Here is a 13743-nt window from a genome sequence, read left to right as displayed (position 1 = left end):
TTTCCACCACAGCCCCATGGATGTGGATGTGACTTCCGCCTTTAGACTTCCTGAAGTCCACAATGATTTCCTTGGTTTTCTTGATGTTAAGGGCCAGGTTGTTATCGGCGCACCACTTCACAAGATGCTGGACCTCCTCCCTGTAGGCTGACTCATCGTTGTTGGTGATCTTCCACTAAGTGTTGGCTTTTCCTCAATGGGTGGCAAACCCGGTGAATGAAGGTTCTGCCCCAAATGACAGCCCCCACCCACCCTGGAATAACACTACAATTGTGCCCCCTATTTCTGAGCTCAAGTCCTGCAGTGGGGCTTGAACCCCCCAACCTGCTAACTCAAGAGACACTGAGGCAAGGCTGCACCATAAAGTGTCACCACTTCTGAATGACATCCCTTTTAACCGTAATAGCAATTTTTGTGCACATTTAATCAATTCTGTACAGATCACCTGTCACAGATCGTGCAGCTCTTCCACCTGCGAGATGAACTGATTGGTTGCAGGAATGTAACCTTTTGGGGAGTCACGGGGCAAGCAGCCCACATCTTGCTCGTGCCAAGGTTAAAAGAAACACAAAGTAAATTTGCTTTCTTCAAACTGCGTGGCCGTGAAGCGTAACAGAGCATGGGTGGCTGCTGCTGCTCCTCTGGATAATATTGCAGCTGCGTTCGTGAATTCAGCAGAGGCAGGCTGCCACCGCCATTTTGGCTTGGACACTGCTGGTTTTATAAATAGATGCTCGTTATGAAATCAACAGAGTTTGACAGGAATGTTCTAAGTGTTACATTTCTTGTTGACAGTATGACCCATGCTGACTGACACCTCCATCACTGACTGGACGAGGCAGTAGGACCGAGCTGACACGAGAACCATTGAACCGTTGACCAGCTCCGAGGGGGCACGGAGTCAGAGACCAAAGGTCAAGTGGAGTGGCAGCTGTGGCGTGTGCAGAGAATCAACTACATTCGAAAGGATTAAACGGCCACAGCTAACATCTAACATTCAGATTCTTGTTTAATCTCAAAAAATAGACAGAAAACAAAATGGGTAACTCAAGGACCAGACATTACAACTGACATTTTACAACACTCCTCACAAAACACCCGAGGCGCCAGGGGCACAGAAAGGTGGACACCAAATGGGGAACAGACTGGAGGAGGTGGCCAAAGGGAAGGTGTTTACTGTAACAAGAGCCTTTGGTGGCAGGGAGGGAGCTGGGAAGGTGAATGGATCGGAGAGAATTGCCAAAAAATAAGCTAAGGGTAGCCTCCATTGGAGCACCGCAGTAATTCAGGGTAAGGTAGATTGGGTGCAGCAAGGCCATGGACAGATTGGAGTACAAGGGCCAGGATCTTGAAGTGAGTTCACTGTGGTACATGGAGAAATGTCTTCACTCAGAGGGGTGTGAATCTTTGGAATTCTCTACCCTAGAGGGCTGTGGATGCTCAAGTCGTTGAACATATTCAAGGCTTAGATCGATAATTTTTGGACTAAGGGAATCAATGGGTTAATGGGAATTGGGCAGGAAAGTGGAGTTGAGGTTGAAGATCAGCCATGATCTTATTGAATGGCGGAGCAGGCTCGAGGGGCCGAATGGCCGACTCCTATTTCTTATAAGGAACCTCTGCAGCTTTGGAACAGGTGGGTGCTGGGTATATGGGAGACGAGGCACGCCTTGGAGTCCAGAATATGTTGGACTTTCTGAAGTGGACCATGTTGAAGATTAACCTTCATGGTGACAAAGCATAAATGAGGTCTTCAGGAGTGCTACCAGAGAGATTAACATTCATAGAATGATACAGCATAGAAGAGGGCCATTCCAGCCGTGCTGCCTCTTTGAAAGAGCGATCCCATTAATCCCACTCCCCCTGCTCTTTCCCCATTGTCCTGCTAATTTCTCCTTTTCAACTATTTATCCAACTCTCTTTTGAAAGTTACTATTGAATCTGCTTCCACCGCCCTTTCAGGCAGCGCATTCCAGATCACAACAACTCGCTGAGTAAAATAAATTCTCATCGCCACCCTCCACTCCGGCATTTTTGCCTATTATCTTCAATGTGTCCTCTGGTTACCGACCCTCCTGCCAGTGGAAACAGTTTCTCATTATCTACTCTATCAAAACCCTTCATAACTTTAAAAGTACTCAAAGGATAAGCATTGCCAGAATGGTCACTTTAAGGCAGTGATGCCCTCTTACATGGTCAGTCTCTGGAGCCTGGGCGTAGTGTTGGCCAACCTTATGCATATCAGCTCAGGCAGCAGCCAGAGTACAAGTACAAAGAGTTCCAGCTTTGCCTGACGGTCCCTCGCTGGCTGAATGTCAGCTACACGGCACCATCCATTTTATTTCTACCTTCAGCAGAGTCTTCCCCAGGGTTTGTTAACTAAGCACATTGGACAACTGGCTGGGTCGGAAACCCCTTCCAGCAGTCGGGCAACTACCCCGTTCGAGCAAGAGACCAAGTAAAATGTTGTCACTTATTTCCAGAGATACATGAGACTCCTGCAATTTTAAGGTGCGGGTTAATAACTGTTCTGCTCGAAGGTCAATAACAGGTAATAAAAGGACTTAAAGATAAGGACAAGATTTTTTTTTATGCCTATGGAGAGCAGGGCAAGGTATTCTAGGACCTTGGATAGGAAAGGAAGATTGGAGATGGGGTGATAGCTAGCAAAAACACAGGAGGGATGTGGCAGATTTGAAAGGGAGGGGGACAGTGCCAGATAATTTATGTCAGTTAGCATGTGGATCAAGAGGGGAAGTTGGGTGATCAGGAGTTTAGTGGGACGGGGTCGAGGGACCAAGAGCAGATCGCATAGAAAAAATGAGCTGTCCACATTTCCAGGTGTTCGAATACTGGTAACATCTAAAACTCAAACACTACTATTTTCTTTTTTCAAAGCCTCATGTCAAATGTATTTGCAACTTGTATTTGCACAGCATCTTTAGTGTAGTAAAACATCCCAAGGCACTTCACAGGAGTGTTATCAAAAAAAACTGACATCAAACTGCATAATGAGATATTCAAAAATAACAACAGAAAATGCTGGAAATACTCAGGCGGCCAGGCAGCATCCGTGGAGAGAGAAACAGAGTTAACGTTTCAGGTCTGGGACCCTTCATCAGAACTGGAAAAAGCTGGAGATGTAACAGACATTAAGCAGGTGCAGAGATGGGGTGGGGGGGGGGGGGGGTTAGGAGGGGAGGAAGGAATTGAAAGAACATCCTGTACTTTTGTAAGCATTTTCTGTTGTTATTTCAGATTTCCAGCATCCGCAGTATTTTGTTGTTATGCTGAGATATTCAGACAAGTGACCAAAAGCTTCGTCAAAGAGGAGGGTTTTAAGGAGCGTCTTAAAGGAGGAGGCAGGTGGAGGGGCAAGGACAAGCATTTTAAGTGAGATGTTGGTAGAGCAGAAGCCTATGAAGGTCAGTCAGGAACAGGGCCGATAGGGACAGCACTATGTCCACAGCTCTGCCAATTATTGTAGCATATGCATTCGATACTTTGGAGGTTCACTGAATAATTAAAAAGGCATAGGATGGATTTCACACTTTGAACAGGTTGTGGTTTGGCACCACTCTGCAGAAATTCAGAAGGATCAGGGGACGTCCTTTGAACTACTCCTCACAGAGCTTATGAAGAAGCTGGTAGCTATGGGGGTACGGTCTACTCCTGTTAATTCAGTCACGTAATTCAGATCACAGGATCATTTGAATTGTGCTTCAAAGAGTTACCGTGCCATGCAATTACTTCATTCAAATTACACAGGGGGAGCAAAATGATGACAAGTTATCAGGAGACTGGAGATGCCTGAATCTTAGATTTTATCCACTGCGTGTAGTCCAGCTCCAGGGTGCAAGGGTGGGGGAGGCCCTCTCTTTCAAAAGTGGGGCAAGGCCAGATTGTCCACCATCACCATCCCATTCAGTGTCGTCACCAATGTGTTAGATGGCAATGTAAGGGATGGTCTTGAAGCGCATCCTCTAGCTAGAAAGGCAGTTCTTTTTGTAGGTGCTTTAGTGAACTCCACCCCACCCCAGGATAGGATCGACAGCACTGCCCTCAGCCTCTCGAGCAACTGGCCAGCCAGTGGGAGATGGTGGTAGGTGTCCAAAGCGTGGTATTACGGCCCTACATAGTTCAAGAGGGATCTCATCAGACACCTGCCCAATTAAAAAAATTAAATAACTCTCAGGATGTGGACGTCACTGGCATTTATTGCCTATCCCTAGTTGCCCTGAGAAGGTGGTGAGACAACCGAGTGGCTCGCTGGGCCACGTCAGACAGCAATTAAGAGTCAACCATGTTGGTGTGGGACTAGAGTCACATATAGGCCCAAACCAGGTAAGAGCGGCAGGTTTCCTTCCCTAAAGGACATTAGTGAACATTTTTACGACAGTCCAACAGCTTCATGGTCACTTTAACTGATCCCAGCTATTTATTTCCAGATTGAGACCTGGGTCAGTTGATACATCTTTAGCTTGGACACCATTCTTTCGACTGCACCGAGAAGGGGTGAAAGACACTCTGGTCTTTGTCTTCACTAAAAATTCCTAAAGCAGTTACTCCTGTGGCACACGAGATGTGCGCTCCTAGACCTGCGATGAACGAACTTCCTTCGCCTATACACAAGCTCCAGGACCAAGCCACAAGAGGTCGATCTGTGGCAAAAGGCAGAGACATTTGCAAGGTAGCAGTCCACACCAACCTGCTGAAGAGCACCATGTAGGGAGAGTCAGCCTCCTAATGGGCATGCTTCCTTACCAAAGCCTCTTCCACAAGGACCTGGATTAAGCAGTTGGTGGCCTACCTTGGTAGCATGGCAATGGACGTGGATCAAGATTAGTTTAAGATAACTGGCAAAAGAAACAGAGAGGAGATGAGGAGCAATTTTTTTACGCAGCGAGTTGTTGTGATCTGGAATGTGCTGCCTGGAAGGGTGATTCAATAACTTTCAAAGAGGAATTTGATAAATGCTTTAAAACGGAAAATTTGCAGGGCTATGGGGAAAGGGACGAATTAGATAGCTCTGTCAGAGCATGATGGGCCGAATGGCCTGCTTCTGTGCTGTATGATTCTAGGTGGCGGCACACTGCAAGCTGCCTTGCAAAGGTCCTTCCAACTTGCTGCAGACAGATGCTGATAGCTTATGAGGAAACTGAGGCTTAGGTGCTGGAAGACAATGCATGCAAACATAAAGCTCCTGTATCCAGCTGCCTGCCCTGATTGGGAGGCGGAGATGTTCTGCACCTCCAATTGGCTGAAGCACCATTCATTGGGATCTGCCCTGTAATCAGGCTGTGGTCTGGCAGTGGGCTTTCATTTTACAATGGGTTGTGCTACTCAGGCCCAGCCCCTCGAAGCTGCTGTCAACCAAGCAAGGACTCCGACGTTCGCTTGCCGGTTATTTAATGACCAACTACAGCATCTTTCGTCGGGTGAAGCAGTGCCGAGCTGGCTCGCAGGTGACCTTCCTGGCAACGGGGAGATTGGAGTCGAGTCAATCCTCAATCGCAGACTTGCCAATCTGGTACTAGGTCCACGGTAAGTCAATCGGCCAGCCGAGCTCGCTGACTGGTCCTGGAGCAGGAAATCTGTAACTGGCTGCTGGGGATCATCCCACTCAGCTGCCCTAATGGGTGGGTGGTCCTGACTGGATAAGCAGGAAGCAGACCAGCGTTCTGTTCTGCTGTAACCCTGCAGTTTCAGCTGGTTCAACTCTGGTGTTCCTCGCACTTGGAGGTCCCTAAGCCTTGGCTTTCATCAACCTGAGCCCAGGTGCTTCAGCCTCAGGCAAGGGAGGGGAAAGCGAGAGAGTGAGAGTGAGAGTGAACCCCATATTAGGTGAGAGGAAACATTTGCAGTAGAATCATCTGTGACCTACATTCAAGTCCAGTCCAGCCTGGCAGTGATGGATGCATTGCCCATAACAGCTCCAACACTGCACTCACACCGTGACTGTGGACTCGGCTTGAAGCAAAAATGCTCTGCATCGATGCTGTGTCTGTCGTGTAATGTAATCTGAATCTGGAGTCAGGGTTTAACTTGAAACGCAAGCCTCGCTGGAACAGACAGTCTTGGCTTTAGGACAAGTTTGGGCCTCCACACTCCACAAGTTTATTGTCGGAGTGAAGTTGAAAGCGTTTTCACATTGATATTAAGCTGGTAGTGTGGAGCTCCAGACAGTCTCAATGGAGTGGGGCCCCCCCATTACCGAGGGCTGTAATCTAACAGAAATTGGTCAGTCTCACAGAGGATAGCTGGTGTGGGCAGTGAAGGACACAGTGTCACACTGCTGGGGCAGGAGGTGCTGAGGTAAGGTTAGGGCAAAGATCAAGGTGGTATGGCAGCTTTACTCCACCTTCGGCCCACACCATACCAAACCAGAAACGGCTTTACGAGCACGCGATAAAAGAAGTTTATTCCTCAGACATCCTTCACCTCCATCAAAACAATTTAAAAAAAATTCAGATGAAGTATGTGTTCGAGGCAGGATTGGTCTCTCCTTATCCAACCAGTTCGCTAGACTGACCTAATCGGACAGGACAATTGGTGAAACAGTGTCAGGCGTACCCAAGCACTGATACACTACACTAGCGACACTACCCTACCGACCCCACCCTACCGACCCCACATTATTAATGAGCAGACAGTAATCATCCTTGGTGAGCTCAGGACAACTTCCGTGGTGCCGAGTACCACCCATTGAGTACAGAGGATTAAGGGGTGATCGAATCCAGGTGTTTAAGATGATTAAAAGGGAGTTGAGAGGGTGGAGAGAGAGAGAAACGATTTCCTCTGGTTTGGGGGGGGGGGGGGGGGGGGGAAAAGAGAAGAGTCCAGAACAAGGGGGCAGAACCTTAAAATTAGAGCCAGGCCATTCATGGGGTGATGTCAGGAAGCACTTCTTCACACAAAGGGTAGTGGAAATCTGGAACTCTCTCCCCCAAAAAGCCGTGGATGCTGGGGGTCAATCGAAAATTTAAAACTGAGATTGAAAGATTTTAGTTGGGTAAGGGTTAGGTTACGGAACCAAGCCGTTAAGATACAGATCAGCCATGATCTGATTGAATGGTGGAACAGGCTCGAGGGGCTGGATGGCCTCCTCCTGTTCCTGTGTAACAGGCTCGAGGGGCTGAATGGCCTCCTCCTGTTCCTGTGCAACAGGCTCGAGGATTGAATGGCCTCCTCCTGTTCCTGTGCAACAGGCTCGAGGGGCTGAATGGCCTCCTCCTGTTCCTGTGTAACAGGCTCGAGGGACTGAATGGCCTCCTCCTGTTCCTGTGCAACAGGCTCGAGGGGCTGAATGGCCTCCTCCTGTTCCTGTGTAACAGGCTCGAGGGACTGAATGGCCTCCTCCTGTTCCTTTGGATTTTCATAAGATGGGGTTGACATGGTATAGTTTTGAGCTACTCACACCATCCCCACTTACCTCGTTACAGATCAACATCAGCTCCAAAAGTTGAAGAGTTTGTAAATAAGACAAACTAAATAATTCAAATTAACCTGCTGCAGCCCAGCCTATCCTTCCAGACAGAACAATTCAGGCGACTGACTGATGCTCATAAGAAAAGCTCTCCCTTTATTTTTGCTCAATTTAGAGATGATCTTCATTTGGCATCAGACGGTATCAAGCCTGGAATAAACCAATTTGATGCTCACAGATATTTCAGTCAGCAATGGGGAAAGAGGAGCTCACCCCTCTCACATCATTCAAGATCCAGAGACGAACCTGATGGAACATTCTGAAGAGGTGACTAAAGTAGTCGGCCGGACCTGCTGTGATTTCCAGCCAAAAAAAATTTTTGTCTGTTTTTTTGTTTTTCATACAGACCCCAGCATCTGCAATATTTGACCTCTTGTGACCCCACCTCATTGTTCTTTGATGTAATGTTTCCCTGACTGACCTGTTTGGACACCATTCACACCTTTGACTGCTGTGATTATCTCTCTGCCGAGGTGTGATAAATGGCAGTTGGAAAGGTTACCTGTAAACATCTGACATGATTCTCTGACTATATAAGCTGTGTCTTTATGCATTTCTCCACTTCACCTGAAGAAGGAGCAGCGCTCCGAAAGCTTGTGATTTCAAATAAAGCTGTTGGACTATAACCTGGTGTCGTGTGACTTCTTACTAAAGTAGTGGACAGGGGAATGTCTATGGATGTTATTTATATGGACTTCCAGAAGACATTTGATAAAGTCCCTCTTAAGAGATTGTTAGCTAAAGCTGAAGCTCATGGAATTGAAGGCAAATTATTGACCTGGTTAGGAAACTGGCTGAGCGACAGGAGACATCGAGTAGGGATAATGGGCAGGTACCCAAATCGGCAGGATGTGACTAGTGGTATCCTGTAGGGACCTGTGATGGGGCCACAACTATTCACTGTATTTATTAATGACTTAGATGATGGCATAGAAAGTCACATATCCAAATTTGCCAATGACACGAAGATAGGCGGCATTGTAAGCAGTGTAGATGGAAGCATAAAATTACAAAGACATTAAGAGATTAAGCGAATGGGCAAAACGGTGGCAAATGGATTGAAATGTAGGCAAATGTGAGGTCATCCATTTTGGACCTAAAAAAGGATCGAACAGGGTACTTTCTAAATGGTGAAAAGCTAAAAACAGTGGAGGTCCAAAGAGACTTGGGGGGGTCCAGGTACATCGATTAAAATGTTATGAACAGGTACAGAAAATAATCAAAAAGGCTAATGGAATGCTGGCCTTTATATCTAGAGGACTAGAGTACAAGGGGGTAGAAATTATGCTGCAGCTGTACAAAACCCTGGTTAGACCACACCTGGAGCACTGTGAGCAGTTCTGGGCACCACACCGTAGGAAGGATATATTGGCCTTGGAGGGAGTGCAGTGTAGGTTTACCAGAATGATACCCGGACTTCGAGGTACGAGGCGAGATTACACAAACTAGGGTTGTATTCTCTGGAATTTAGAAGGTTAAATCTGATCTAAGTTTTCAAGACATTAAGGGGAACAGATAGGGTAGAGAGAAACTATTTCCGCTGGTTGGGGAGTCTGGGACTAGGGGGCAGAGTCTAAAAATTAGAGCCAGACCTTTCAGGAGTGAAGTTAGGAAACACACAAAGGGTAGAGGTTTGGAACTCTCTTCCGCAACTGCAATTGATGCTAGGTCAATTGTTAATTTTAAATCTGAGATCGATAGATTTGTGTTAATCAAAGGTATTAAGGGATATGGGGCAAAGGCGGGAATAGGGAGTTAGGTCGCAGATCAGCCATGATCTCATTGAATGGCGGAACAGGCTCGAGGGGCTAAATGGCCTCCTCCTGTTCCTACCAACAAAATAACAAACCTGGAAAAAATGCACAACATAAAAGGTACAATCAGGTACATCTTTGTCGCTCGTCAAGATCCTGGAACTCCCAACCTAACAGTACTGTGGGAGCACCTTCATCACACAGACTGCAGCATTTCAAGGTGGCCCACCACCATCTTCTCAAGAACAACTAGTGGATGGGCAATAAATGCCAGCCTTGCCAGCAACGCCCACATCTTGAGATGCCAGATTTAAGGATATTACAATTAAAATCTAAATACCTTTCAAAGGAAAACAATTCATTATTTGAACCAAATTGCAATTGAAAATGCAATCAGCTCAGGAAAAAAAAAGGACAGAAAAAGCAAGCTAAACATTAACAAATTTAATTTTCAAAGGCTGGGCAAACCCAATTTGCAGTAACAGTGCGGAGGACGAGTTCATGGAACGCATTCAAAATAGCTTTCTAGATCAGTAGATCGAGGAATCAACTAGGGAACAGGTTATTTTAGATCTAGTATTGTGCAATGAGACAGGGTTAATCAATAACCATGTAGTAAAGGAGTCTCTGGGGAAGAGTGATCATAATATAATAGAATTTCATACTGAGTTTGAGTGTGATTTAGTTAAGTTTGAAACTAGGTTCTTAAATCTGAACAAAGCAAACTACGTAGGTATGAGGGAAAAGTTGGCTGAGGTAGATTGGGAAACTAGATTACATAAGCAATGGCAAACATTTAAAGAAACGAATATACATTCCCTTAAGGAATAAAAACACCACAGGAAAATTGGTCCAACCATGGCTAACAAGAGAAGTTAAAGATAGTACAGGAAACTTTGTGATATCCGGCACCGACGGGACCGGCCTGTTGCCGATCTATCAAAACTGCCGGACATACAAAGTTAATGTTGAAGCATATGGAGGTTTTCATCTCCGTATCTGACAACAAACACTGTTGCTTAGCAACAGCTTCTAAAGAGTCAGCTGCAGCTACAAGCGTCTGTAGCTGAAGCTGTTGCTATAGCTACAGACCTTGCAGTGGCTGACTGGGGGAAAAAAAAGAACGAGATCTAAAAATACTTACAGAAAACGGCTCCTGATTTTTGCCGTTAGATCGAGTATTCCGGACATACAACCTCCGGATAAACCAAAGTTTCCTGTATTAGATTAAAGGAAGAGGCTTATAATATTGCCAAAAATAGTAGTAAGTCTGAGGATTGGGAGGATTTTAGAATTCAGCAAAGGAGGACCAAGAAATTGATAGAGAAAAGAGAATGAGAGTAAACTAGCAAGAGACATAGAAACAGATTGTAAAAGCTTTTATAGGTATGTAAAAGGAAGAGATTAGCGAAACATGGGTCCCTTACAGGCAGAGACAGGAGAAATTATAATGAGGAATAAGGAAATGGCAGAGACATTAAACAAATACTTTGTATCTGTATTCATGGAAGACACAAAAAACATTCTAAAAATAGTGGGGAACCAAGGGTCTAGTGAGAATGAGGAACTTAAAGAATGTATATAAAGAAATAGTACTGGAGAAATTAATGGGACTAAAAGCCGACAAATCTCCATGACCTGATGGCCTACAGCCGAGGGAATTAAAGAGGTTGCTACAGAGATAGTGGATGCATTGGTTTTGATCTTCCAGAATTCCCTAGATTTGGAAAGGTCCCTGTGGATTGGAAGGTAGCAAATGTCACTCTGCTATTCAAGAAAGGAGGGAGAGAGAAAACAAGGAACTATAGACCAGTTAGCCTGACATCAGTAGTAGGGAAAATGATAAGCTATTATTAGGGATGTGGTAACAGGGCACTTAGAAAATAATAACATGATTGGGCAGAGTCGACACGGATTTATGTAAGGGAAATCATGTTTGACAAATCTGTTACGTTTTTTGAGGTTTTAACTAGCAGGGTAGATAAGGTGGAAGTAATGTATTTGGATTTGCAAAAAGCATTTGATAAAGTGCCACACAAGAGGTTATGACACAAAATTAGGGCTCATGGGATGGGGGTAATATACTAGCATGGACTGAGGATTGGTTAACGGACAGAAAATAGAGAGTAGGAATAAACGGGTAATTTTAGAAAACATAGAAAAATAGGAGCAGAAGTAGGCCATTCGGCCCACTCTGCCATTCAATATGATCATAGCTGATCCTCTATCTCAATACCATATTCCCGTTCTCTCCCCATACCCCTTGTTCGTATGGAAACACTCAGCTGGTCAGGCAGCATTTGCAGAGAGAGGAAGGTTGTCCAGAAACGTTAACTCTGTTTCTCTCGCCACAGATGCTGCCTGACTCGCTGAGTGCTTCCAGCAGTTTCCAGACTTCCAGCATTTTACTTCCTTGTCCCCTTTAAATGACCTTTCCCATCAACAAGGCAGCTCCGCATCATACTTCCGATCGACAGTTTGGATGGACGCACGGAGCTTGGAAGGAATACGGAAGAAACGTACGCTATAAATTAAATAACCCCAAACAAATGGCAAACAGTAACTGAACGACTGCACTGATTGAAATGCACAGGGAGGGTTGTATGTAGGGTCTTGTATTGGCAGCAAGTTCCGGAAACTTGTAAAAATGAGACAAGGTGCTGGCCACACAGAATAGGGCCAGGAGATAAAATGGCCAGTGGTCCATGCCGAGGGGCTGGTGCAATCCAGCACGGGTTATTTGGTTTAAAAATGTAACCAGTTGTGATCCATCTCACCCTGATCAACGTGATCACAACTGAAAATAAAACACCTGGAGTGAGGAGAGACAGGTCTGTCCATTACACCCAACGTTAGCCCATTCTTATCTCCCGCTCAAGGATCTGCTACCCACTTCCTGCAGTTTGGTCCGGAGGGTAGCATCAGTGGGTTTGTCTATCGCTCATTTTGGTCACAAGTCTCGCACTCCTGACGCTGCCAGACTGTAAGCTCAATGCTGGAACTCTCTCCCGCAAAAAGCTGTTGAGGGAAAAATTTAAACTTCAAAATGGAGAGCGATAGATTTTTGTTAGGCAAGGGTTTAAAGGGTTACAGAACCAAGGCGAGTAGATGCAGTTAAGATACAGATCAGTCATGATCTAACTGAATGGCCCTCTTCCTGTTCCTCAATGCAAGTGTTCTTATAGGGCTAAAATGATATCCTGTCTAAGTCGAGGTGAAGGTTTGCAGTCCTGGAGGCCGCAGTCAGTGGGACTGTTACAGGAATTGGACGTTAGCTCAGGATAAGAAAGGCCACCAACGGTTCGCTCTGTCCCTTGCCTTCTGACTTGCTCAACTATGAGCAAATGGCCACCACCCGGGGACGGGACGTTGATCCGGTCAGTCCTCCTTCCAAAAAAAATCCAATCACGGGTCCCCTCCCAAAATTTCGGCAACTGGTGAAGTGCACGGCAAGTTCTGCACGAGCTACACCTTTGAGCATTAAACCCCAGATTTAAACTAAATCCGCTGCACCGGGGGTTTGGTAGCAGCCAGCACTCATTCTAACCAGTGAAATCTAGCCACTGAGTAAACGTACAAACGGGTTCAGCCCACGCCATTATTTGCTGGTTTTTCTCACCAGCTCGTTTCATCATTTCCTTTTAACCACGTGTCACTTGGGAAACAAAAACAAAAACTGCTTTAAATAGAGAACTGCAGCTGGAATAAGCAAATGAGGGCTCGGGGGGGCGGGGGGGGGGGAAATAAGCCTTCGGTCCTACTGTGAACAGGCGCCCTGTCGCTCCCCGACACGCCACCCTCCCCCACCGTCCCAGCGGTTTTAACCCTTTGTACCGCACGATGGGTTTCCTGGCGGTTTCACAGGTAGAACAGCAGCTCAGAGAGCAGTGCAGCCGGCTCCTGGTGCAGAGACTGGCCACACAGCGAGGCCAGCTTGTGGGCGTATTTGCAGGGCGCTGGCACGCGGATCGTGCCCGACCAGTTCCAGTACAGGTGGCACAGCTTGAAGGTGAGCCTGCAACAGAAAAACAGATGGCAGGGTTTCGATTGGGATTAAGCGGGCGAGTGACCTGACTGTACCCAGCATGCACAGCCAAATGCGCCAAGAAATATAAAGACTTGCATTCCTATAGCGCCTTTCACGTCCTCCGGATGTCCCAAAGCGCTTTACAGCCAATGAAGTATTTTTTTTTGAAGTGTAGTCACTGTTGTAATGTAGGAAACGCAGCAGCCAATTTGCACACAGCAAGCTCCCACACACAGCAATGTGATAATGACCAGGTAATCTGTTTCTAAGGTGTTAGTCGAGGGATAAATATTGGGCAGGACACCGGGGAGAACTCCTCTGCTCTTCTTCGAATCGTGCTGTGGGAGTTTTTACATCCACGCGAGAGAACAGCACTTCCACCTCAACTGTACAACGGCTCCAGAAAAACAGCTGTGTGTAAAGCAAGCTAATCCCAATACTAGTGCCAGCTGTGGCTCAGTGGGTAGCACTCCCGC

The 13743-nt window shown here is 46.3% G+C and overlaps 1 protein-coding gene across 1 annotated transcript in view; it reads right to left on the bottom strand.

Annotated features, from left to right (window-relative positions):
- Positions 1 to 991: 991 nt before the first annotated feature.
- Positions 992 to 13743, bottom strand: part of piwil2 (piwi-like RNA-mediated gene silencing 2) — a 79533-nt gene continuing 66781 nt past the window's right edge. The window contains exon 23 of the mRNA XM_085970875.1: positions 992 to 13255. Coding sequence (XP_085827001.1) covers positions 13099 to 13255 — 157 coding nt within the window. The 3' untranslated portion in view covers positions 992 to 13098. The remainder of the gene's footprint in view (positions 13256 to 13743) is intronic.

The sequence above is a fragment of the Somniosus microcephalus genome, chromosome 30 (genome assembly GCF_052327205.1).
Source record: "Somniosus microcephalus isolate GS21.2 chromosome 30, FLI_Smic_1.0, whole genome shotgun sequence".
NCBI classification, from domain to species: Eukaryota; Metazoa; Chordata; class Chondrichthyes; order Squaliformes; family Somniosidae; genus Somniosus; species Somniosus microcephalus.
This window is presented reverse-complemented; position numbering and strand designations above follow the sequence as displayed.